Here is a 26,463-nt window from a genome sequence, read left to right as displayed (position 1 = left end):
AGACTCTTGCTCGCCACATCCATCGAATGCGATGAGACGGAACGGTCCCGGCAAAGTCCATCCAGAGGATCCTGGGACATATGGCTTCCTCGGTTGCTGTGGTGCCACATGCCAGACTTCGACTCCGTCCGTTACAACTCCTCTTCAACAAGATGTTCCACCCACAGAGAGACCCACCATCGAAATTGATTCGAATCCCATCCTCGGTGCTCCATTCTCTACTCTGGTGGTCAGTCCCAGTCAATCTGACTGTTGGGGTTCCCTTCAGGCCCCGATGTCCTTCGATAACCCTCGGTACCAATGCATCTCTTCTGGGATGGGGAGCAATATGCTCCGGCCTATACACCCAAGGCACGTGGAATCGTCGAGAATCCACGAATCATATCAACTTCCTGGAGCTGCTGGCAGTATTCAAGGCCCTACGTTCTTTCGAGGATGTTCTCCAACATCGGGTTGTTCAGATAACTTCGGACAACATAGCCACTGTCTTCTATCTGAACAAACAAGGTGGAACAAAGTCCCTGACTTTGGCTAGACTTTCAATGAAAATTTGGGACTGGTGCATTCCGAGAGACATTACACTGATGGCAGTCCATCTGGCTGGTACGGACAATGTGCAAGCGGACCTCCTCAGCAGGCACATGTTCATCTCTCACGAATAGGAACTAGATCCGCAGACACACGACCATCTCTTTCATCACTGGGGGTTCCCCGACGTGGACTTGTTCGCCACCCAACAGAACAAGGTGTGTGATGCTTACTGTTCGAGAGTGGGAATCGGGGACGGATCGCTAGGGGATGCCTTCATGATCCCCTGGAACAACCTGAACTTTTACGCCTTCCCTCCAATCCCTCTTATGATGAGAGTGATAGCGAAGATAGTATACGATCGGGCCACGGGGATACTAATTACCCCTTAGTGGCCACGCCAAGCTTGGTTTGCGACACTGCTCAACATCTCTCGCGGGGCATGCCTCCATCTACCGCTGCTTCCATACCTCATAACCCAACAGGGCGGTATGCTTCACCATCTAGATTTACTGTCATTGAACTTAACAGCGTAGCGAATCCGATAGCTGCCATTACGCCATCGGTATCGACGACAACTTCAAGTGGTTCGAATCCTGCTGTCGAATCCAGTGGGTTCGGCGTTTCCTCTTCCTTTCTTCCTTCCATACCATCGGATTCAAAGATTGAGCCGTCGAATCCAACAGCCTTTCATCCAGATATCCAACACATCCTTGATTCTGCTTTGAAGCCATCCACATGGAAGTCCTATGCAGCTAAATGGAGATGATTTTCTACCTTTGCTGAGTCTCATTCGTTCTCTCCATTTACATCATTGATACATCAAATCCTTCAGTTCCTATTAGAACTACACCATTCCGGATTGAAACCGTCTTCAGTTAAAGTGTATGCAGCAGCAATAGCCTACCATCGTGGCTTGGTTGACGGATCAACCATCTTCTCTCAACCTACTGTTAAGAGGTTTCTTAAAGGACTTCATAATCTTAATCCATCAATCAGGCCAGTAATGCCTACATGGAGTCTCTCTGTTGTTCTGCAAGTGCTTACAAGAGCTCCTTTCGAACCATTGGCAACAGTCAATTTACATCTGGTTTCATGGAAGACAACGTTTCTTGTTGCAGTTACTTCAGCCCGAAGGGCCAGTGAGCTCTGCGCTCTCCGCATAGACCCTCCTTACCTGAATTTTCACAGAGAAAAGGTCGTCTTGCGCCTCGATCCATCTTTTCTTTCACATCTTTTCATATGGGACAGGATATTATCTTACCTGCCTTTTTTCCATCGCTGTCGACTCCGTTAGAAAGATCACTGCACTTACTTGACGTTCAGCGCTGCTTAGCCTTCTACAGATCGAGGACTGAATCTATTCGACGCTCAAATAGACTATTCGTTAAATATTCCATCAGAGATCAAGGCGCTCCAGTCACTCCGCAGAGACTTTCCAAGTGGATAGTCCATACTATCACTTTATCCTATCAACTGGCTAAGATTGAATTACCCACGGCTCCTCGAAGCCATTCGACTAGGGCTGTTGCTACCTCATCTGCCTTCGCATCGGGGGTCCCGATTGATGATGTATGCCGAGCTACTACTTGGGCGAGCCCTTGCACTTTCGCCAGACATTTTTGTCTAGATGTTCGGGTTCGGCAAGATTGCTCCTTTGGCAGAGCCGTTCTTTCATCTATACTTCATTGAGGACACCTCCCCTCCTCCTTTTATGGTAAGCTTGTTAATCTACCCATATGTGTGATGCACAGAGGCCACGACGAAGAAAAGCAGGTTGCTTACCTGTAACTGATGTTCTTTGAGTGGCCATCTGTGCAGTCACACAACCCACCCACCAGCCCCACTCGGTGTCAGTGAATGGACATGTTCGTCGGTACCGAAGGTTCCCTTTTTTTCATGGTATCGATCTTTTTCCTATCTAGTAGTGACAATTTTTTTTCCACATGGAGGCGTACGTTCGGTCGTCAAAGACTGAACAAAATGGCGGACGCTCTGCTCTTTATAGGCTATGGGGGAGGGGGAGCGGAGCTTTCCCACCAAAAACCGTTAGCTTGCAATCTTCTGGCCAAAGGCACTGCGCAGGCGCAGCACCCATATGTGTGACTGCACAGATGGCCACTCGAAGAACATCAGTTACAGGTAAGCAACCTGCTTTTCTGAGAACTCAGTTGACACTGATAAAATTTACTCCTCCACTTTATTACCTCCTTTAACAGTGTCTTTTTTTTTACCTTAAGAGAGATTTGTGCAAATATAACCTTATTTTTATTCATGTATTTTTAACTATAAGGAAGATCTACAAAAATTTCCATGAGCTCATGGTTCAGTAGCAACCCGTACTCCGTTCTTAAGGCTGTGGTTTAATAATGCTAGCTGAGGAACACTGGGAGTTGCAGGTCCTTTTTCTGGCTATGTTTGCATAGAATTGCCCCCTAACTCATCTATGTTTAGAAAAAAAGAAAAGTATAATGGCTAAATATTAGAATGCAACAGGCAATATTCAAACAGTGATGGTCCATGTATTTATTCTATTTTTATCCCACCCATGTATTTATTCTATTTTTATCCCACCTTTCTTCTATTGTATCATTATTTATATGCCTCCTCTTTCAGTTTGTGAAGGAAATAGATAATGAGAAGAGAATGAGATTACTACAGTTTGTTACTGGAACATGTCGATTACCAGTTGGAGGATTTGCTGACCTCATGGGTATGGAAAATTATTCTTAAGTGTATGGGAGCCTGAGTAGATTTATATGAGATACAATGTTGGCTTGGAGCATCAGTTCAAACCTTGAGTATTCATACATGAAATAAAATTCATTGGCATATTTCTACCAACTTCTGTCTCCTTTCACAAGTAACAGTTAAATGATCTTTGTGAAAAAGAATTAACTAAAAATGCAAGAATTTTGGCAAAATAACTGTTCCATATGCTTAATAGTTGACAGTTTTACATCACTGATGAACATATCCTGTTATGGTGATGGGAGGAGTTAGATGAAGTAGAATTTTTACTCTGTTCAGCTTGCTTCAAAAACCTTGGGCTGGAATCAGTATTGCATGGACTAAAAATCTTTAAACAGGATGATCCTGTGGACAGAAAGCAGTGGAAGTGATTTTTACTGATACCTTCTTCCTCCTGCAGATCCTACATACCCTCTATGCCCTTGAGCATAGTTCTTCCTGCCTCTGCCCATGCATTAACAGCAGCAAAAAAAATTAACCATTTGCTGCCAAAATTTAGCAGCAGACTGCTACAGAAATTCAAAATGGACTGCCATTGAAAATGGGCTGGAAACTTCAACTGATCCAAAACAGGGAACTGGATCATGAGAGCAGTCCTCTTCCAGTTGCACTGGCTGCCAGTTGAAGTTTGGGCCCAATTCAGAGGGCTAATACTAACATTCAAATACTTAAAACAGCTTAGATTGCCAGTTCTCTGAAGGATTGCCTCATACGTACCTACTTGGACTCTTCAGGGGTCTTTCCCTGGGAGCTTGAGGTGGGATGGTACCAGGAGGAAGGCCTTTTCAGTTGTGGCACCCTGGTTGTAGAACGAACTCCCCAAAGAGATGAGCCTGGCACCTACTTTGTATTCTTCTCCACACCATGCAAAGACTTTTTTAATTCTCCCAGCATTTTAGCAGTTTAACTTTTTAACTTTATTTGCATTTTACTCTGGACCACTGCTATGCTTCTATGCAGATTCAATTGCAATTGATTTTGTGGTTTTAAGTTTGTGTGTGTGTTTTGATGTTGTTTTAAGCATTTTTGTTTTGCTTTTTCTTAACATTTGTTAACTACCCAGAGAGTCTTGGCTATTAAACAGTATAAAAACGAAATAATCCAATAGTAAAAGTGCCAAATTTTACTTGTTTCCAAGCTAGTGGAGCCTTTTTGAGTCTCTGTTTAACTTGTTGCTGAATTTCAGAACCAAACTTCCAGATTTGGCTGCTACAAAATTGGCACTGTGGCAGCAGAGCATTTGAAGTTCTGCTTTACCAGGCCTGCTTTACCTGATACAGCTTTCAGAATAATGCATGTTTCCAAATAGGCAATTTGTAAAAATCTTTTCCTATTACTGCCTATGTAATTTTGGAATTGATTATTTCCTAATTCCCATTTTGGCCTCCACATAAAGTTTGTTGAAGATCTTTTTAGTGAAGAACTTTCACGCACTTCACTTATATAATACTCTTAACTTCTGCAGAGCTCAGGGTAGCTTTGCTTTAACGTACCTTTGCATTATTTGGCAAATTGTGCAAATCCAATTTGCTGTCTGTTGCATTTCTTTTATAAAAGGCTACTGCTCAATATCACAAGCTTGAAGCTAGCACCGGTGTAAGTGGATTTGTAGGAAATTTAAATACACTTACATGAATCATCCATATTTGTGCCCATCTTATTCAATAACTTTGTGTGGTGTTATTTTTACAACATCTGGCATTGGTGGAAATGCCAGTGACTTACCAGGAATAATTTGAAGACAGAAGGTCATAGTTTGCACAGCATTCATTCTCTACTGCCATTTTAGAATATCTGTTATCTCAAAATGTGAACTGAGAACTCTTTGTATGGATACAGATACAAATATGTGGACTTCAACCACTTTTATTCTCTTTATGTATTTTGCTACTAAAAATTGAATGACATTTTAATTAATTCACATCTTCTGAGGTCTTAAATAATGCTGCATTTTTTTTCTTATTTTAGGCAGTAATGGGCCCCAAAAATTCTGCATTGAAAAAGTTGGTAAAGAAAACTGGTTGCCTAGAAGCCATACTTGGTGTGTATCCTATCTTTAAATGATAATTGTGATTCAAATCAATGTTTTATTATTGCTGGTCCTACTCCACCTTCTAACAAAGAGTTCGAGGATCATTTTTTATATATTATACACCTAATATATTTTAAGTCATACATGTATGCATGTTGCAGATTGCTATTGTGCATCATCCAGGAACATTCGTCAGGGAAAGAAGGACTTAAAAATTTGCTGGGCAGCATAATTTTACCATTGCATTTACTACTTCATAGCCAGATGTACTCTTTCTCAGCGTTTGATGGCATCATCTAGAATAATAGATTTTCAATATTTATTTATTTATTTATTTATTTTCCGCTTTATATTCTGCCTTTTTCCTACAAAGGGTTCAAGGCAGCTTACATAATTCTCCTCCATCTTATCCCCACAACAACCCTGTGAGGTAGGTTGGGCTGAGAGTCTGTGACTGGCCCAAAGTCACCCAGTTGGCTCCATGGCTGAGCGGGGACTAGAACCCAGATCATCCCAGTCCCAGTCCCATGCTCTTAACCACTACACCGCACTGGCTCTCCTGTTATATGTTTAGATCTTATTCTCAAGTATCCAGAGTAATTAGGTTGAGCAGTTCAGTTTAACATGGGAGCACTATGTCATGTATGCTTAACAGTGGCACCACAGGTCTGTATATTTCCTTAAGCAAACCATGTTCCTTTATATAAATCATAATTGTACACTTTTAAAATGTGCTGTACTGTCTACATTATCAAATGCATTTCAACCACAGTGTGATCATTTTTACACTATTTAACTTAACAGCCCTTTATGGGCCCTTCTTCACTCCCTTTTAGATGGGAATATTCTTGCTTGCCTCTTCACAATGAAGTTTGTACATTTCAATGAATTACCTCCAGTTTTGCAAAACAAAGAAGAATTAGATTCATTCTTAGTATTCTTGAAAGCAGCTATCTCCTAATTTCTTGGACGATGATAAAAAATGAAACAAAAACTCTCTCCAAAGTTGAATGCCTCTCATCTCTGACATGATTTGAACATGTATAAGATGATAACAGTATTCTGCAATGGGAAACAGGAAGTTTGCACTTCCCCATAAGAATTAGGTTGGCCCCATACATACCTATTGATGTTCCATATTACTTATATCATACTAGCTTTTATAGGAACAGATTACATAACTAATTATTAAAATATATGCTAGAAAAATCCTAAGCATAAGGAATAGAATGAAGCCAACCAATGTTCATGGTAGAAACCTCAAAGTCACAATATTTGAATGAGCTTGCTGCTGTGATTGCAATGTACGGCTGTGAAAGTTGGACCATAAGGAATGCTGAACGCCGAAGAATTGAGGTCTTTGAATTTTGGTGCTGGAGAAGACTCCTGTGAGTCCCTTGGACTGCAAGGAGATCAAACCAGTCAGTCTTAGAGGAGAATCAACCCTGACTGCTCTTTAGAAGGTCAGATACTGAAGATGAAACTCAAATACTTTGGCCACCTAATGAGAAGGAAGGACTCACTGGAGAAGACCCTAATGCTGAGAACAATTGAGGGCAAAAGAAGGGGATGGCAGGGGATGAGGTGGCTAGATGGAGTCACTGAAGCAGTTGGTGTGAGCTTAGGAGGACTCGGAGGGGGATGGTGGAGGACAGGAGAGCCTAGAGGAATGTTGTCCATGGAGTCCTGATGGGTCAGGCACGACTTCACAACTAATTATCGCTGCTGTGAACCAATGTGGAGGAGTCATAAACCAAAGAAATTCTTCTTTCATTCTGTAAGCCCTAAAGTTAAGCTGTGGTATAAATTGTAGAGTGTGTTTGCCCCTCTGCTTTGTTTCATTTTGTTTTGTTTCATTTTGTTTTTAATATTGAAATAGAAGTTAAATTCACTGCTTATTTTCAGTTTCAACCGCTTGGACTTGCCCCCATATAAGAGTTATGAACAACTGAAGGAAAAGCTGCTGTTTGCAATAGAAGAAACAGAAGGATTTGGACAAGAGTAACCATTGGTGGGAATCTGCACCCAAAGAACATGAATTTATTTACACTCTTCTTTGTCTCTGCTGGTTGCACATATTGTAAACAGAAATTAACCTTGATTTATTTAAACAGTTGCTAGTGTATAAGTAAATGGATAGTGCTCTGCCATTTTATCTCCACTAATTCTTGATTTCTTTCAAGTCATTTTGAGAAATCCAAAATGATCAATGAAATCTTCCCTATCCAGAAGTTTGCTATACTTCTGTAGCTCTGTCTTGGGTCATGCTCATTAACTGGAATGTGTTCCTGTTTTGTTTCGTTTTTTTAACTGCTCCTTTTCTTTCCATTTTAGTAGCAGCTTTTTGCTGCTGATGCACTGGGAAGTTCATTGGTAGCTGCAGTGCTGCAGCATCCTATTTCTAACAGTGCTTTCTTGCAAACAAACTCTGGGGGTGCTGTAAGCAGATCCATTGCTTGTGTTCTGTTGTGTATCCAAGAGAGGCCTGACTGTTTCTGCCCTTGCAAGCCTACTCCAATGTCATCTCAGTTCAAATTGTGTAGAGAGGCATGTAGAGCTAATGCACATATCTGGAACATAGCACTTGTATTTATTTTTACCATGATGATCACATTCCTCAGGTTATCAGTATATGAATGCAGATCTTTACACTCAGAAGAATTTTAATTCATTTTTCAACTAATGTATGCATTAGTTTTAGTTTTGCTTGTGGTACTTTAGCAATAACTCTGAAAGAGAGTGCAAGGCCTCTTCAGCTGGTAACTGCTGAAATTAATTTCTACTCCTTTTTATAAGTTAATGTTTGAAATATGGTCAGTTAGTCTTGACTTAGCTCCAGCTTTCTTTGGGAATGAAGAACTATGACTTACTAATTCCTACAAGTGTTCTGCCACTTTAATTTTACTGGTGTTTTAATCCTAGGCACACTTGCCTGGGAATAAAACACACTGAACATAGTGGAAACTTATTTCTTAATACACATGCATAGGATTGTGCTGGAAGGCACTTGATGTGCAGTAGCTAAATTCTGGCAGACTTCACAGATAATACATTTTTACAAATCCAATAATGTTTTAGAGCATGGAAATTATGCATTCTTTAACTTAGCACTTTTTGAATAGTTTATTTGCCACTTGTGCACATATTTGGTTTAAAATCTGATTTGAGTTTCAGTTATTATCACAATCTTCCACTGAAGCCAACAACAGTACTTAAACTACATTCCCATATTTGGAATGAAAACACTTTGTTCTTGTGCCCAGCTTTCCTGACTTGTAACATTTCCTTCAGGTTGTAATTAATTCCATGATGTGCATGCTGCTCTGAACCTCAGTAGAAGAGATGGCAACATTTGAAACAGCATTAGTGCATGCTGATAAAATATACGTACTTCCCTTGTTTTACTGTGTGAGAGGAGCAAAAGTCCTTTCAAAGCAAACCAAGAAAGTCAAAGATCAAACTTACTGGACTTTGTTGTGGTAGCAGATACCATCAACCCATCCAGACTCTGGGAGCAGGGAAGAGGAAAGATTTTAATTCAGGGTTATTGAAAGCTAATGGGCTCAACCTTTTTGTTTTAATAATAGACTGCCTTTAGGACTCTTCTGTAAGGTAATGTAAACAGTCCATTTCACCTCAGTTGATGCTTTCAAGAATAATTGAACATGCTTCCCTTTTCCTTCTCTCCAGTGTGTATCAAAAGGGAAATACACATAGATTTTTTTTCTGACACAAATGACATACTACTTCAGTGAGCTGAAGCACATATGAATACTAGAGATAAGCCTCCCTAGGGCACTTCCCAGAATATCTGATGTGTGTGTTAGAAATAGAGCATATGGAGGAGAAAAAGGCCTTAGAACTGCTGTGTTTGTTGATGTTAATACATTTTTATTTAACACAATACAGAAAATAAATCGAAGTAACAAGAATAAGCTATGGAAAATAGTCTACGTTCTACCTAATGGCTTATGATTCATATAGAGACCTAGATATATTGTTAATGTATAAATATCATTCAAAAGGCTTTCTGCCCTATATTTTTAAAATGAAGGATAGTTCTAATTGAAATAGCTGAAGCCCTAGTTCTATAGGGCATGGCTGTTTAAATATTTTTACGCCTCTAATGTTGGTTTAGTTCAGGAATAAGTAAATGCTTGTATATATTTTTGCAGTCTGGGGGTCTAGCGTTTTCAAATTATTTTAATTTAAATGGCTTATTTGTCTTTACTGCTGTATTACAGGGGAAATGGGGCTGGATATCCCAAGCACAAGAACGTATTTTAAACAGTTAAAACTTGAGGATATTTTACAAATGGAGTCTTGACCATGAAGTATTGTTAAAAATAGATTTATTGTAAGCATTATGCTAGCAATATCTCTAAAATCAGAGTGAAATTTGCTTTGAAGTCCCTCTGCATTGTAAATTCTAAATGCTGTTCTTATGCCATGTTATGTTGCAATAATAAAAGGTCATTTGAGCAACTGTGGCACTCATTCTCTTCTCATTGTGGGAAAGTCAGAGACTTGTGGAAGCACAGTGCGGGCTGCTGGGTGAGAAGCTGGGATGACTTGGATGATATCAAGATTTTGCAAATATTAGGACTTGCCTGTTTCAAACAAAGTCATGTGGACAGCAATAACTACTATATTTTTTGTACGCATCTGAGAACCTCACAATCTGCCCTGACACAGTAGTTTTTGAAATTTTGCCTTATGAAAATACACATTTCAACCCACTAATCTTGACATTCTCTAAGCCTTATCTTTCTGAAAAGCTCAGGATAGATTGTATGAAATTTGAATTTCCAAAATTTAGTGTGTGAGGTTTCAAGATCAACCATCATTGTCATGTAAAATTCTGGTTCATGTTCATCATATATACACACTCCAATGGGGTTTAAATTAAAGACCTAATCATTGCATTGGTATCTCCAGCCCCTTTTGTGGTGATCTGTTATGTATTATTTTCCAAAATCATTGTTTATATACATACATATATATGTGCCCTAGTTAACTAATACATGGACTGTATTTAGAGCACTGGATTGTAAAATGCTGTATGGGAATCCCATTGTCAAGTTTTCCTTGAACTGTACTTTCAAATACTCAGGTAACTGTAAAAGTCTCTCACCATGTCAAACTTTTATAAAAGTACTAAAAAACTGATATTTGTTGTCATTCCTTGCATGGTGTGAAGTTTTCATTACAAAGCCTAACAGTGCAGGCAGTGCAATAGCTACCCTAATCAAACCTCCAGCCAGAACTGAATACAGAGCTGACAAACTTGTAGCAGCCATACCTACAATTCTTCCTCTATGAAACAGTAATTGCTCATGAGGCTATCATGATGTGAAGACATGCTGATTGGTTATCTTAACACGTATATTAACACATGTAAAGTGGCTTAGAACAGGAAAACTAAAACTGTCAGCAGAACAGGAAAACTAAGCCTTCTTCACTCAACCTGGTGCCCTCCAGATAGGTTCAACTGCAGCTCCCATGCTGACAGGGTTGTAGAAATTGTGGTCCACATATAGAGGGCACCAGGTTAGGGAAGGTTAACATAAGCTTTGCTGGTTGACATTCAATGGCCTGTAGTGATCCACAATCAGTGAAAATAGCTTTGAATTATTACTGCCATTCCAGATCCAGCAACTACATTTTCATGATTTCTGCTATTTCTTGTCAGTTTCCCAAAATCAGCACAGAAACACCATGGGGTTTTTCTTCAGCAGAATCACTAGATGGCAGAATAGTATTCACAGTGAAACAATCAGCAATGCCTTTATTTATTTATTTATTTATTTATTTATTATCCCACTTTTTTCTCACAATGAACTCAAAGCAGCTTACATAATGCTCCTGCTGCTATCAAGCTTATCTCCATGGCAACAACCCTGTGAGGTAGGTTGGGCTGAGACTGTGACTAACCCAAAGTCACCTATTTGACTCCATGGCCAAGCAGGGACTAGAACCCAGATCACCTGAGTCCCAGTCCTATGCTCTTAACCATCACACCACACTGGCTCTCCTGTCCAGTTGGAGTGCTCACTCTAAACCATTTACAGTGCACAGCTAAACATGAATGTGTTTACTTAAAAGTATGTTCAGTGTGGTATTCCTAGATATGTATAATAGGAATATGGCCTTATTTGTGGCTGTGACAGTGACATTACTCCTGTTCTCCCACTCAACCTATACTTGTCCCCTTATCCTATAACTAAAAAGGCACATGAATAAAGAAAGACCAAGAATGGATCACTTTTAGAAATTTTATCACTCCTCTCCCCATTAAGAAGACAGCTTTACTGATGTCAGTTTGTTTTTGGAGCCAAATTTAAGGAGCTCTAAAGCAGCCAGGTGAATCACCACCTTTTAAAATGCTGTCTCTCATGGCAGGGTAATTAATCAAAGCAAATATTTAAGTACAGAATATAGAACGCTAGAGCTGGAAGGGGCCAAGAAGACCATCAGTTCCAACGCCGTGCTCATTGCAGGCCTCCAAGTTACAGCATCCCTAACAGATGCTTTATAGGGACTGCAGGTGGCGCAGTGGTTTAAACTGCTGTGCTGCTGGGCTGGTTGATCGAAATGTCGCCAGTTCGAATCTGCACGAGTTCCCGTTGCTCCATCCCAGCTCCTGCCAACCTTGCAGTTCGAAGGCATGCAAATGCAAGTAGATAAAAAGGTACCACTTCGGTGGGCAGGTAACAGCGCTCCGTGCACCTCGGTGTTTAATCATGCTGGCCACATGACCACGGAGACTGTCTGCGGACAAACGCTGGCTCCCCTGGCTAGGAAACGGAGATGAGCATCGCCCCCTAGAGTCAGGCATGACTGGACTTAATGTCAAGGGGAAACCTTTACCTTTAACAGATGGCAGCTACATCTAAATGCCTCTATTTTGGGAAAGCCCACAACCTCCCTAAGTAATTGCTTCCACTGGCAAATTAGTCTAACATCAGGACATTTTCCATGATGTTCAGCTGCAATCAGGCTTTCTATAGCTTGAACCCATTGTTCTGCATCCTGTACTCTGTAATAAAGGAGAATAAATTCCGGCATCTTCTGTATGGCAACCTTTTGAGTACTTGAAGAGTGCTATCATCATATCTCCCCTTAGTCTTTCCTTATCAAGACTAAACTTGCCCAATTCCTTCAGTCTCTCCTCATGAAGCTTCATTTCCAGTCTGCTGATCATCTTTGTTGCCCTCCTTTGAACCTCTTCCAGCTTGTATCTTTCTTAAACTGTGCCCAGAACTGTGCCTAGTCCTTAAGATGAAGCCTGACCAGTACTGACTGGAGGGGAACTAGTACTTCATGTAAATTAGAAGTGATACTTCTGTTAATGCAGCTCAAAACAGCATTTGCCCTTTGGGCAGCCACATCACACTGTTGACTCATATTCAGTTTGTGATCTACAACAGTTTCCAAGAGCTTTCTCACTTGTATTATTACATTACATTTCTATACTGTCCATAGCTTAAGTTCTCGGGGTGGTTCACAACCAGGCCTGCTTGACCCTGCTTAGCTTCCAAAACTAAGGATCAGTCCCTTCAGGCTATATGGAAGCTACTTACAGCTTCTAGTGTAGTCTTATTGAACCAAGTATCCCCATCTTGAAATTATGCATTTGGTTTCTTTTTCCTAAGTGCAGAATTTGGCATTTGTCCCTATTAAATCTGCATTTCGGCCCAGTGTTCCATCCTATCGAGATCTTTCAGCCTTCCAGTTTATTAGCTATCCCACCCATGTTTTGCATCATCTATAGACTGGATAAGCATTCCCAGTATCTCCTCACCCAAATCATTAATACAAACATTGAAGAGCAATGAGTCTAGGGCTGAACCCTGCTGTAAGTACCTCACTAGTTAACCTCTCCCCAGTTTGAGAGGGTGCCATTGATAAGCACTTTGACTCCAATTCTACAGCTGACCCTGGACCCACCTAATAATTGTTCCATCTAGCCCACTATTAAGCTAGTTTGTTAATTGGGACATCATGGGACCCTTTGTCCAAAGCTTTGCCGAAGTCAAGGTAGAGTACAGGGGTGGTCAGACTTGTTCAACAGAAGAGGCACATATGATAAATGCCAGATGTTTGAGACAAGCGAGTGCCCACAGATAGCAGCAAGCAGTAAGTGGGTGCTCACAGGCACCCATGGGTGGAGAGCTGTGAGCCAAAAAATAAAAGAGCTACATGTGGCTCCTGAACCTCAGTTTGGCCACCCCTGGTATATTATGTCCACAGGATTGCCACAGTCTGTAAGCATGCTACCCGATCAAAAAGCAATCTGATTAGTCTGGAAGTACTTGTCCTTGCCAAATCCATGTTGACTTCTAGCAATCACTGCATAGTTTCCAAGGTGTTGGTCAGTTTCTCATCTTTTTATAAACGTCTTCACTGCTCTAAGGAATAACACTTTAGAACGTTGAATTGGCCTGCTGGTATTTTCTTGTGTACATTTCCTATCCCGCCCTTCTTCCAAAGAGCTCAAAGGGAACATCCCTAGTTCTTGCCCTCCCGCTTTTATCCAGGCAACAATGCTGAGTGTGCGCATGATGACAGCCCCAAGATCGTTTCATGCCCGAGGGAGGATCTCAACCTGGATTTCCCTTCTTCCTACTCCCGATCCCGCCACACCCCTGCCACCTCTGCCTGGGCTGGGCTTCCAGCGCTCTTCCTTGTGTCCTCCCTTTGCACGCAGCCCGTCACAAATCTAACCAGTCCCCCTCTGCGGAGCGCCGCCCAACCCACTCTCACTAACCTCGCCCTTTTCCCTGCGCAGAAAGTTCCCAAAGAGCAGGCGGTGTCGGAAATGATACACAGTCCCTAACCTCGCAAGCCCGCCTCCCGTCTCTGATGATTGGCTACCTTCGCGGCAAGCCCTGTAGGGCGAGAGGGCCGCGCAGGCGCGCGAAGTCCCTGGGACTGGGCTGCGGCGCCGGCAGGCAAATACTTGGCCTAGCAGAAGGTGTTGGTCTCTAACCTCTGCCGGCAACATGGTGAGTAAAAGCTGGGAGCCCCGCTTCCGAAATGTGCGAGGGGGCGGAGAGGCCGCTTTTGCTTCTAGTTCGAGCCGAGGAGGGGAAAAGGAGCCGTCCGGGGAGGGGCGGGGTGATGATGGAAGGCTGCCTGGAGCATCCCACGAGCCAAAAGGTGCGGCATCCTTTTGATTTATCTTATTTTACTTTTGATTAGCTGGCTTTCAGTATTTGTTCATTTCATTTCTGTACCGTCCAATAGCTGAATCTCTCCGGGAGGCTGACAGTTTATAAAATTACAAAGCACAGGTACAGATCAGAGGGTACTACGTATCTTCAGTGTACAAAATTTGAAACTAACATCCAAAAACAATGTCAGTAAAGATGCTAGACATCTTCAAAAGATAGCGGATATAGATTGACACCAGACGTGTGCATTTTGACAAACGTCATTATCATCACATCAGCACAGCTCATCATGTGCAGTGTGCTCACATGCATGGCTGGTGAGGATGAGGTCATGTTTGGGCTCCTGTCTTTCATTCTAGTCACTGGTACTGTTCACATAAATGCAGTGGCAATGGAGAGAGTGGCTGGCAACAGTGATCTCTTTAGCTAATCAGGGTCTGAAGTTGTGCATTTGATTCTTGGATGTACTTCGTGTGCTTTGTATGTAATTGCTGCAAAACACACACATTTATGTCCCGCAAATCACTGTTACTTGCAGACCATCAAGGCTGAATAGCTTGTGCTTTCCTGCCATGGCAGGTGGATCTAATGCACCTTTAATGCGAGAACTGGAATGAAAAATGTGTCAGGTACAAGAAAATAGGCTCATTTGGTAACATTATACTGCTACTGCCTGCACTACATTAGTATAACAGGAGTACCCCTCACAAATTGCCTCTCCCCATCTTGGAATGTCAGTGTGGAGTTATGTGAGCAAGTATAAAGTGATGCACATTGAAGCAAAAAATCTCAGCCTTAAGTATATGCTGATGAGATGGGAGCTAATGGGGACTGACCAAAAAGAAGAACTTGGGGTTATGGTGGACCATTTGATGGAAATGTTAACTCAGGATGTGGGTGCTGTGAAGAAAGCAAGCTCCATGGTAGGTATAATCCCGAAAGGATACAAAGAAACTGCCAATATCATACTGCTCTTTTGTAAATTTCTGGTGTGACTGCACTTAGGATAGTATGGTTCTGCTCACCACACCTGAAAAAGTGTATTGTAAAATTGGAAAAGAGTAGAACAACTAAAATTATCAGAAGGCTGGAGCAATTCCCCTAGGAAGAAAGCGTATAACTTCTGTGATTTCTTTAGCTTAGAAGAAAGGCAAGTGGTGGTAGACATGATGGAGATGTGCCAGCACGGAGTGGATAAAGTTGGAGAGGCAGATACATCTTTCCTTCTCTTATAATACTAGAACCCAAGGTCATCCTACGAAGCTGACTGGTGAGACATTCAGGGCAAATAAAAGGAAGCACTTCTTCACATGGCACGTAGTTGTACTGTGGAACTCTCTTCCACAAGACATAGGGCTAGCCACCAATTTAAATGGGATTTAGACAAACTAATTAGAAGCTATCAGTGGCTACTAGCTGCAGTGGCTACTACCTCCACTATCAGAGGCAGTATACCAATGCACACCAGTTGCTGGAGGACAAGAGACAGGAGGGTACTGTTTTACTAATTTCCTAAGTGTGGGTTTCTGATGGGCAGCTCATGATTCCTTGTGAACAGAATGCTAGACTAGATGGAGTCTTGGCCTGATCTATCATGTCTAGCAGAAAAGCTTGTTCTTAACTTTTCTGACCCCATAGCATTAACATTAACCTTTATATCACATTGCATTACACTTAAAAAGAGGATAATTTTACAGTGTATTGGTGGGTAATGCTACATTCTTTATTTAGCTGAGTACAGTTCAGGTCAATGAAAAGTTATTTGTGATTCTTAAGTATGCATACCTTTCAAAAGTAACAATAAATTGTGGGGATAATTGAGTATTCACATCCCCTTTAACAAGAGTATCTTTTTAGCTTAATGAGTAGCCTAGGTTATTTGTGGTAGTTTTGTGATTTGTTTTCATAACAAGAGAACAGAAGCATATTTCATTTTGGGTTCAGATTAGGAAGGCTCATATGTAAAAACAAACCACAATTCAAAAACTGATCATATGTGTTGTTGTCATGTATGACCCATGTAGGGGTTTCTATATCCCTTTTGGCTGTAGAGATGCAATACAGTGCTAAATAGGTTTGCTCTTATCTAGATAAAATCATTTGTGAGCAACCCTACCCCCTGCTTTGCAGGGTAGTTTTGCCCTCTTGCAAGTAATTTGGCAGGATCATGACCCTTCAAGAGAGTCTGCATCCCACTGGCACTGATCTGTGGGTGCTTTGGTTGATTTTTTAAATTGTGCTGTCACACAATACCTCTTTCACTGGGGATTTTTCCAGAGACTGTCATCTTTAGTTTGCATGTTTTCCCACTGTCCCGTTGTTGTTGCTGTTGTAACTTTCCAGACAGAATCCATTAAAGATAAGGCAGAATCGCCTTTAGTACTTGGACTCACCCCTTTTGTTCTCTACACACAGTGGTGACTTGCCAGGGTTATGCTTACATCAGAATTTAAATATTTGCACCAGACTTTCAAAGTTTCATTTTCAGGTATTTCCCTACATGGAGACAATGTCCCTATAGAAAATCCTGTGTGAGGAGCCGTTTGCTGTTACATCTTCGTTGGTGAATCAGGATTTCATTGACATTAGCACATTGGCTTCCATGAGGATTTTTCGTGTTACAAGAAAAGCAACTGGGAAGGATAATAAAAACTAGTTTCTGGCTTCTAGGGGCTTATTTCCAAAGGAAGGGAGAAAAATAATGGCCTTAATAAAAGCTCAAGCATTGATATAGAGGTAGTGTGCTTTTTTGTGTGGAATACCTATTTCAATATTTTTCTTTTTCCAGATGTCTTACTACAAACATTATTTTCAAACACATTGCAACTTCCAAGACATGGTAGCATATCCTTTTTTTCTTCTTCTTCCAGGCTGAGGTGGAAGAAACTCTGAAGCGAATTCAGAGTCAAAAGGGAGTCCAGGGAATCATTGTTGTTAATGCAGAAGGTATTGTGATGTCTGTTCATTTTAACAAAACTTGCCCTTTGTGGGTCAAATAGGACCCAATCTACCTTTACTTACAAACCAAATTGGTCATGATACAGGTTTCCCAGATGTCCCTATTCAAATTAGCATAGTTTGCATAGCAGATTGGCATAATTTGCATGGAGTAATTTGCATCAGAAAAAATCAGTTTGCATCATAACCTCCTCAAACCTGGAGTCCTCCAGATGTTTTCAGCTGCACCACCCAGCAGTTCTATTTGCCATGGTGACTAGGAATTGGAAATACAGCACATCCGGAGTGCATGAAGCTGGATGGCTGCTCTAGAGAGTGTTATAATTTTGTGTGTTTATTTTACTTGTATTTAGTAAACAGTGCCCACAAAAGTATCCATGTTACTTTTTTACCCCCAAACACTACAAATATTTAACCTGAAATATTTCAGGGAGGAAATTAAAATGTACATAATAGGTAGACATTTTAGTGGAATACAGTGGTACCTTGGCTCATGAACTTAATCCGTTCCACGACTCTGGTTGTGACCCAAATTGGTTGTGACCCAAGTCAAATTTCCCCATAAAATTCAAGGTAAATAAGGTTAATCCATTCTGGCCCCTCTGAATGTGGTTGTGAGCCAATTTTTGGTCGCGAGTCAAGTCAAATTTCCCCATAAGGTTCAATGTAAATAAGGTTAATCTATTATGTAACAATTTTATTTAATCAGAAAAATTTGAAAGAAAGTGACAAAGAACAACGAAGTAACAAAGTACTGTACAGTACAGTGGAGAACACTAACCTAGGTAGGGGAGAGGTTATTGTTTTGAGGGAGAGTCCCCCTCCATAAGGACATTGGGGAGATCTCTTTCAGGGGTTTCCTCTCTTCTTTTTCTCTTAGCTGCAGGGTCAATTTTGGTGAAAAATCTGTCTATAGTCACTTGTTTTTTCCTGCACTGCATAACCCTCTGGAAATGAGAGACCATGTTATAGTTCATCAGATTCAACACTCTGTTCATTACAATTATGTTGGGGTGGTGCTTCTCAATGAAATCCTGGCATGGGCACGCTCCTGCAGGAAAGACAGGCGCAATCTTGTCCATCTCCCCCCTCCAACCAGCATGATCGCGGCCATCTCCCCACCCATCCCCGAGTGAGGAGATGGCCACGATCGCAGTCGCGTTCATGCAGGGAAGATGTGCGTGATCGCGGCTGTGCTGCTCTGGGCTGCACCCATCTTTCCCGCAGGAGCACGCCTGTGATCCCGCATGCCTTCCCTGCATGAACGCAACTGCGATCGTGGCCATCTCCCCACTCAGCGGGGTGGGGAGATGACTGCAACCTTGGTCGCCCCCCAGTGCAGAGTTTGTGACCCAAGTCAAAATTTTCATGAAATTTTTGTTCACGACCCAATTTGGTTGTGAACCAAGGCATTCGTGAGCCGAGGTACCACTGTACTTGTAAAAATTTAAAGACAACATCGTGTACTTCCCTTTCATTATTTAGCTTAAAGGCTATGGAAGGAGACATGTAAGTATTGAAAACACTGATACTTTTTAGCAAGCTAAAGCACTGTGCACTACAGCCACTGAGCTACAAGTCTGAAATTGCCAGGCTTCCTAATACTGTATGTCTGTATGGCATCCATTCATTATTACAGATGAGCTTCTGCAATGGAAGCTTGTGGAAAAATAAACACCAGAAAATTTACCCCACATCATTGCACACATATTTCTTCATGTCATTGTTCTTTCTTCTCGGAGGACGAGCAACAATATTGTTAAGTGGTTGGACGAACACATCTGGGTATTAGAAATATGTATTACAATTTCAGATAATGTTGATCCAGTATTATTATTAAAGTATTCAGCCTTTGTGCTTGCCTCTTCCTATCATAGAATGGTAGAGTTGGTAGGGACCATTAAGGCCAACCCCAGTGACATACAGCGGTAGATTAATTAATTAACCCATGATTTGCAGGGATATGCATTACATGCAGGCCATTTTATTATTGTTTATTTATTATCTAATCAGTGTAATTGAAAGATGTCAGTATGACATCCTACCCCATACTGATAGGTTCTTCAGATGTTAAACAACCCACTAGTTAGCAACAAGCCATGGGTCACCTGCTGGATTGTTTAGCCCCTAAACAACCCATTGCTCCAGGTTCATACATCATAGTCACAACCACTGCAATTATGAGGTTGTTCGCAGAAATGAGAAGTGGCTAACAGGCAGCATGTAGTGGGTTTTTAAATCTTCTGATTTTCTGAGCATCTCTCAGTTTTAAGGAGCTGTTTGTGACTTGGGATTTTAAAAGTACAAAATACAATATAAAACTTTTCTACCCAAACTGCTATTTTGCAGTAAATCAATAATATTTTTAATTTTACACATGGAAAGTGTAAAATTAGTTGAAGCTAAGAGAGACTTTGTCCACAACCATACATCTAATCCAAACTAGTATGCAAGCAATTGTACCACAATAGTGCTGTTGTTTGTCAGTTTTAAAATGACATTTCCCATGTCTGCAAAATTAGCATGAGCATAGATGCAGCCAAATATATGCATTTTTTGCTCCAGCTGCTCCAGTTCTCTCTTTTGTTCTGGGGTGATAATCTGGGCATTAGCAGGTTGCTGGGTGATTAACATGACATAACACAGTTGGAGAAGCATGTGGCAATCCTAGATGTAACTTGATTTCAATTCTGAAGTGTAAGAAACCTCCATCCCAGAGTTCCAGAGAAGGAAACACTGGAATCTTATTCTTTAGAAGAAAATAAAATAAAATGTTGAATGACAATGGTTTAATATTCAGGGATTTCATTAGTTTTTCCCATGCATACTCATGATGATCTGTTTTAAAAGACATTGTTTAGCCCCAAGAATTAGCAATATCAGTGTAGAATGTTTCTGGAGAAATTACTGGCCAAGTGCCATCCTTTGCCTTTCAGGCATTTCTAGTAAATTGCCAATAATATAATGACTGCTTTATTGTTTGCACACTATACAGTTTGTCTGCAGTTTGGATGAAGGTAGTTTTGTAAACTATCTAGTGCAGTGAACCGTAGAAGAACAATATATGTGTATTAAATAGTCTGCAGAAACTAATCTGAAATCTAGATGTAAAAGCTTTCTGAACATTAATGCAACATTAATCATTCAGTTCCCATCATATGAATTAACAGAGACGCTTATGCTGCTCATTAAGCACTGTCAATTGGCCTGAGCCATGTTCCCAAACTATGTGATACTTTAATGTTAATTTCCTTTTGTGTACTCTCTTTGCAAGACTTTATATCTGACAGCCTGTCAAGCAGCTGTTTGACAAACTGCCAAAAGCCCAGTTCTGATGGAAAACAAGGTTTATGCGCCTTGCTTCCCAGCAGGATCACTGAAATTTCAGCAGTGGGAGGGATGTGACCTTCCCTGGTGTTCTGGGGGGCCAGTGCATGCCCACACCCCAGAGGTTGCCTGCCCCTTGTATAAAAAAAGAGGAGAGTGAATTACAGTATTTTATTTATTTATTTATTTATTATAGCATTTTTATGCTGCTCCCATCGCAGAAAGCCTCATCCATTTTGCATAGTACTAGACCTATTGCCTTTAATGCTAAAGCCAGTTGTATCACAGTAGACTTTCCCAGTGGAGGGCCCTACAGATGTTTTGAACTTTCACTCTTGCTAGCCCCAGTCAGCATGACCAAGGGTCAGGAATGCTGGCAATTGTAGATCAACAATATCTGAAGGTCACCAGGTTCAGGAAGGCTGCATTATAGTTTGATTCTGCGCATCAGTAAGCCCCTCAGAATTTAATAGGATTGACACCTAATTAAGGACAAGAGGTACTTATGCCCTACTTATTGCTTTGTGACTTGCCAATAGGTCCCACCAATTCAGTGGCTCAAGGGGGGATTCACCACTTATGCAAGAGAGATTTAGCACTCCCTAAAGGGATCCCCAAAATAAGCAGTCATGGTCATTTCAGGAAGAGGACAGGTCATTAAAGCATTGCAAACCTGCCTTCTTCCAGCAATGAGTGTTTCTGCTTGCTTTGGGTTGTGCAGAAAGTATGGAGTCACCATTATGAAAGTGGTGGGTGCTGCAGTTTGTTGCAGGGGGTAAGAGAATCAGCAGATGTCTAGCTATCCTGTTGGATTCTGCCACAGACTTGCAGCACCAGTAGCAAAGAAAAACTGCTTTGAGTGCTATGCTTGTGATAATAAATGAGAAGCATTAAAGTGAAAATTCTAATCTAAATATTATACCATCAAATCAACATGAGTCAGTTTTCTAGTCCTTTCATTTGACCCATTAAGAATGCCATCCCATGAGGTTGCTGCATGGGAGCAGTGAATAGACAAGGATTGTCTCTGTACTTCTGCTTTGCAAAATGCCTCACCCTTCTGGTGAGAAGAGGGTCTGAAGCGCTGCCAGGATTCCTCATATCCCAGCAGAGCTTCGCCTCTCACTACCCCACCCCAGCACCAGCTCCTTTATCAACTAATGATTTTGCTTAAGTTATCTGCAGGTTCTTTTTGCACTTTGCAGGTATTCCCATCAAAACCACCATGGATAATTCCACAACAATGCAGTACGCAGGTTTAATGCACAACTTAATCATGAAGGCACGGGGCACTGTGCGAGACATTGATCCCCAGAATGACCTCACATTCCTGCGGATCCGCTCCAAGAAAAATGAGATCATGATTGCGCCAGGTAATCTTTCTGGAGCATTACAATGCCAAAGAAGCATTTGATTATCTCCAGTTGTAAATCTTACATGGAAATACAGTATATGGTTAAGTCATACTCTTACTTCAAGAAGATCAAAGTAGAGTGGGTTCTAGGTAGACATCTGTCCAGATAGATGCAAAGTCTAAATGTACTTTGTTTCAGAAAAGCTTCTCTCTGAGTCCTAATCAGATTGTTCTCTGGGACTTACTGAATATGTAAATATCTAGAGTGTCAAATATGAGACCTATAGACATCTGCCCATCAGCTCTGTGCTTGAATCAAGCACATTTACTCTGGTTCCTTCACTTCAGGATGTGATTTTAGTTAAGCTATTTCCATAAGCATTCTATACTTATATAGATAGTTTTTATTTAAACGTTTTATATCAGCTCCAGTTAATTTTGAAACATTGATGTGTTTGAAGTGTCTCAGTAGAGTTCACATTGAGAAATGCCATCCCTGCATTTGAGTCTCAGTTGGGTTTTAGGGCTGAACTTCATGAAATCATTCCATTAAAGCAATTTTCAGAGGACGTAGCCATTTTAGTCTGTTTCAGCAAAACAACCAAGAGTTTGGTGGCACCTGAAAGACTAAGACATTTATTACAGCATAAACTTGCAGGGACACTGTCCACTTCATCAGTTGCCTATCTCAAATTGACACATTTCTATTCACATACTGGATGTAGAGAGCACTGTACAAATTTTGTCAGAAGGACCTGAACTGCAAGAAGTATAGACAGCTAAGATTACTTTAACAGCTGTCATTCATAAAATCTTTTTGGTGATAACCAGTGCTTTTTTTGTAAAAAAAAAAAAAAAAAAAAGGTGCCAGAACCCATGTCGCAGTAAGCGCGGACCACACACACCAATCCCAATGCCCTCACTAGCAGATAGCAGACACAAAAGCAGCCTGCAGGCACTATGTTAATGATGTTTGCTGCTGATCTGCTATGATTCAAAATCACTTCGTAAAATCCATTGGAAAAAAAGGTGAGTTCTATGACAAAAAAAGCCCTGGTGATAACACAGACTTGCTTGCAATAAGTAACAGATGGGGTGTCTTTATTAGAAGGGCAGAAAAGAGGTGATAGCCATTCCTGAACAAAGCAGTTATTAAATAAATTTCCAAGGTAGCTGTCAATGCAAAATGCTAAATGATAGTTCATGAAGAGATTTGAGACTGTGTCCTGGGGTCTGAATAAGGACAAAGGCTTTTCTTCACACTTCATATGTTAATCGCCTTGCCATTGCAGTGATGTCCATGATATTGCCCAATGTTTTATGAGTGGCAGGTTTTAAGGTCATCATGGCTGCCTGTACTTTCTTCATTTTAATTCACCCTGGCAACACAATTCTCATGTAAATATAAAGCTGCCTGTTTGAGGTCAGCCCTTCATGCAGGTAATGAAGTGGACAGCATGCATGAAATGTATGCCAGAATAAATGTGTTAATCTTTAAGGTTCTGCTAGGATACTTTTGTAGACCATAGATTGGTATGTTTTGTAGAAATAGGAAGACATTTCTGTTCATGCAAGACTGCCCCCTTATTTTACCCTATTTCCCTCACCTGCTGTTGTGACACCCCCCATGCTCTATCATATGCTGCCCCTAACAGACTATAAACTCTCATAAGTAACTTTTTGCGGGGCTTAAAGGACTACAATCTTGAATGAAACCAAAGAGGCCCTACCACATGAGTGGAGGTTCATCCTTCTTTAGATCCAACCCATTATTTCATAATAAACCCACTGTTCTATCACTGATAAAGTGGGTCTAGACCTTACAGGACTTAAAAGGCTTTTGGTCCTAAAAGCCTATAATTAAGGGAAAGCTTAAGTGAAAATGTCAAATATCCATCTAGAGAGAGCCTAGGTATTTTATTAAGTCCCAAGAAATGTGTCATCCGGATGTTTGCTCAGATAATGATTTCATTTGCACTACTTAAAAGCCCATTTTGTGTTTATTTCAAGGCCCTGACCTTGAGCCCAACACTGTCAACAGACCTGCTGTAACTTGTGTGAGTTAATTAACGCACAATGAGCAGCAGCGATCATGAGTTCCAGCTTGTATTTGCAACCACTGCGTGTAGGTTGTCACCCTGGTAAATCTGGATTGTTCAATTGCCACACAACCCTAAAACAGTTCACGCAGTTTATGAGCCATGGGGCCCATGAGCACCAAACTGAATATGCAGCCACCAATTGAGTGTAGGCTATACAAGAATTAAACAACCCTTTCATAACCCATGGGTAGGCTTTACAAGGATTAACCTGCATGTATCTTGCATGTAGCAGTGCATATCAGTGTTCCAAATCTCATGTATGCAGCTATATGAATAAGAGGCCTTCCTTGAAGATGTATGTATGTATGTTAATTTCTACACCACCCAACAACCAAAATGCTATTTCTGTGTGTGTGGGGGGGGGACATTGAGCTAGAATTTTTACATGTGAATTAACATGCATAATAGAAGATTTGAAAGTAACTATTTTGTTTTCTTTCAGATAAAGACTACTTCCTAATTGTCATTCAGAATCCAACAGAGTGAAAGCTTCCCAAACTCATCTGATCTACTGTTCCTTATACTTAAATATATTTTTATTTAATATACAAAAATGGTCATTAGTAATTATGTGCTGCATTAATAATGTTAAAGCAGAATTTCTTTTAAAAATCTTTACCTAACCAAACTATCACTCCATGGAGAAGACAGGTGATGAAATCAGGATAGGTTTTTCTTTTCCTGTTAGATTTGAAAATAACTTTATGTAACTGTTGTCTATATTTCTAATGACTATAAGTTCTCCTTTTATTTCTTTTTTATTTTGTGACTTGTTTACATCTGGAAGAGACTATTTCCTTTGAAATGCATTAAAATACTCAAAGAAACTTGTTTTGTGTTCTTGCATTAATAAACGTGTCAGAGGCCTTTAGTTACCAAGATAAAATTGCTGTTTTTCTTAAAATTATTTATACTGACACAGCATTCCTCTGAGAAGCAACATACTTTCACAATAGATGATGCAGCATAGTTTCAACACGAGTGCTGCTTTGCAATACTATTCTGCAAACTTATGGAAAACATCATCCTAAAGTGATGTATAGGTTTGTGTGGCATGATCTCATTAAGGTTCCTTGATTTTTGACTCTTGGTTGGTTAACCTTCACCCCAATAAGTACTTTGGAACAATATGAAGAAATCATTTAAATGTATGTAAAGATCCAGTTTTCTTTAAATATTTCAAATATGATAGTACATGAACCGTAACAGTGTATCCCAACAAAAACAAATAGCCCAGTTGGTTAGCTTTTTTGTTTGTTGTTTTTTAAAGTGTTTTTTCCTTCCCACTTTGTCCCTATTTCATGATGTATTTATTTAGGAAATGTGGCTAACTAGAGTTAGGTATTTCAGTCTTCACACATTGTAAACTGCCCAGAGAGCGTCAGTTATGGGTGGTATAGAAAATAATTAATGTATTAATTAAACTACATGACTGATCTGAGAGTTAAAATCCATGTTAATTGTTGAAGTTTGGCACAGCCTTAATACACTCTGGACTAAATAGTAGATTTAAATTGTATTCAGTTAATTGCATTGCTATCCTATAAAACATTATTCGAATGGACTGCTGTCTCTCTGTTAATACTATTAAGGAGACAAAATGGAGGAAAAGCTTCCCCCACCCCCTAAGAAGAGGAATTCACTTATTTTTGAGTGGTTGTGGGCTTGGAGTTAGTCTAAATAAGCTTTCAGGAAGCTTTTCTGATTGTAAAAGAATTTGGGCTTTTACTAGGAAGCATCTTCTACTACTAGCACAATGTTGATGTGGCCAGGCCTGCCAGGATATGTCTGTGGGATAAACGGAAGGAAAGATTATTCATTCGTTTGTCCTACTACTAGGCCAAGAGGCAGGGACCAGTTATCCCCTTGTTTGTTTGTTTGTTTGTTTATTAAAACATTTTTATGCCGCCCCATTCGCCAAAACCTCGGGGAGGCTTACAACAAAAAGTTAGGTCCTCATAAGTAAAAATTAAAATATATATGTTTTCAATAGTCCTAGAGCTGGACCTAAAAGAAGCCAAAAGCATCAAATGTTATGGTGCCTTGAAGACTCACATTTGTTCTGGCATAAACTTTCAAGGACAATACCTGCTTCATCTGATATGTTAACCTCAGTTTTAGAGTCACAAGTGGGAGGAAGACAGAAATGGTCTGATTCACTACTTGAAGTGAATCAAGTGCAGACAAGGATGATTATATTTGTCCATCACAAAAGACTGGGTGATAAGATAGGCA

The 26,463-nt window shown here is 40.6% G+C and overlaps 2 protein-coding genes across 4 annotated transcripts in view; both read left to right on the top strand.

Moving 5' to 3' along the window:
* Window positions 1-10,480, top strand: part of ITCH (itchy E3 ubiquitin protein ligase) — a 75,548-nt gene extending 65,068 nt beyond the window's left edge. For both annotated transcript variants that reach the window (XM_044447656.1, XM_044447655.1), the window contains exons 22-24: window positions 3,145-3,241; window positions 5,248-5,320; window positions 7,217-10,480. In XM_044447656.1, coding sequence (XP_044303591.1) covers window positions 3,145-3,241; window positions 5,248-5,320; window positions 7,217-7,316 — 270 coding nt within the window. In that variant the 3' untranslated portion in view covers window positions 7,317-10,480. The remainder of the gene's footprint in view (window positions 1-3,144; window positions 3,242-5,247; window positions 5,321-7,216) is intronic.
* Window positions 10,481-14,174: 3,694 nt separating this feature from the next.
* On the top strand, window positions 14,175-25,055 carry DYNLRB1 (dynein light chain roadblock-type 1). Of its 2 annotated transcripts, none has more exons than XM_044447568.1 (4): window positions 14,175-14,319; window positions 17,358-17,433; window positions 21,978-22,145; window positions 24,671-25,055. In XM_044447568.1, the coding sequence occupies exons 1-4, from the start codon at window positions 14,317-14,319 to the stop codon at window positions 24,712-24,714; spliced, it is 291 nt and encodes a 96-aa protein (XP_044303503.1). In that variant the 5' UTR covers window positions 14,175-14,316; the 3' UTR covers window positions 24,715-25,055. The 2 variants fall into 2 exon arrangements, with proteins under 2 accessions (XP_044303503.1, XP_044303502.1); XM_044447567.1 differs by lacking the exon at window positions 14,175-14,319 and adding an exon at window positions 14,406-14,473.
* Window positions 25,056-26,463: the final 1,408 nt, after the last annotated feature.

Source organism: Varanus komodoensis, unplaced genomic scaffold (genome assembly GCF_004798865.1).
Source record: "Varanus komodoensis strain SLA01 unplaced genomic scaffold, ASM479886v1 scaffold52, whole genome shotgun sequence".
NCBI lineage: Eukaryota > Metazoa > Chordata > Lepidosauria > Squamata > Varanidae > Varanus > Varanus komodoensis.
Note: the sequence above shows the minus strand (reverse complement) of the source record. Positions and strands in the feature narration are given on the sequence as shown.

Excerpts from the sequence above, each read along its gene's own strand:
- DYNLRB1 (XM_044447567.1), top strand. The coding sequence starts at position 14,435 with ATGATGGAAGGCTGCCTGGAGCATCCCACGAGCCAAAAG. Across the intron at positions 14,474-17,357 it reads AGCATCCCACGAGCCAAAAG|GCTGAGGTGGAAGAAACTCT; the intron begins GTGCGGCATCCT and ends TTCTTCTTCCAG. Across the intron at positions 17,434-21,977 it reads CATTGTTGTTAATGCAGAAG|GTATTCCCATCAAAACCACC; the intron begins GTATTGTGATGT and ends TGCACTTTGCAG.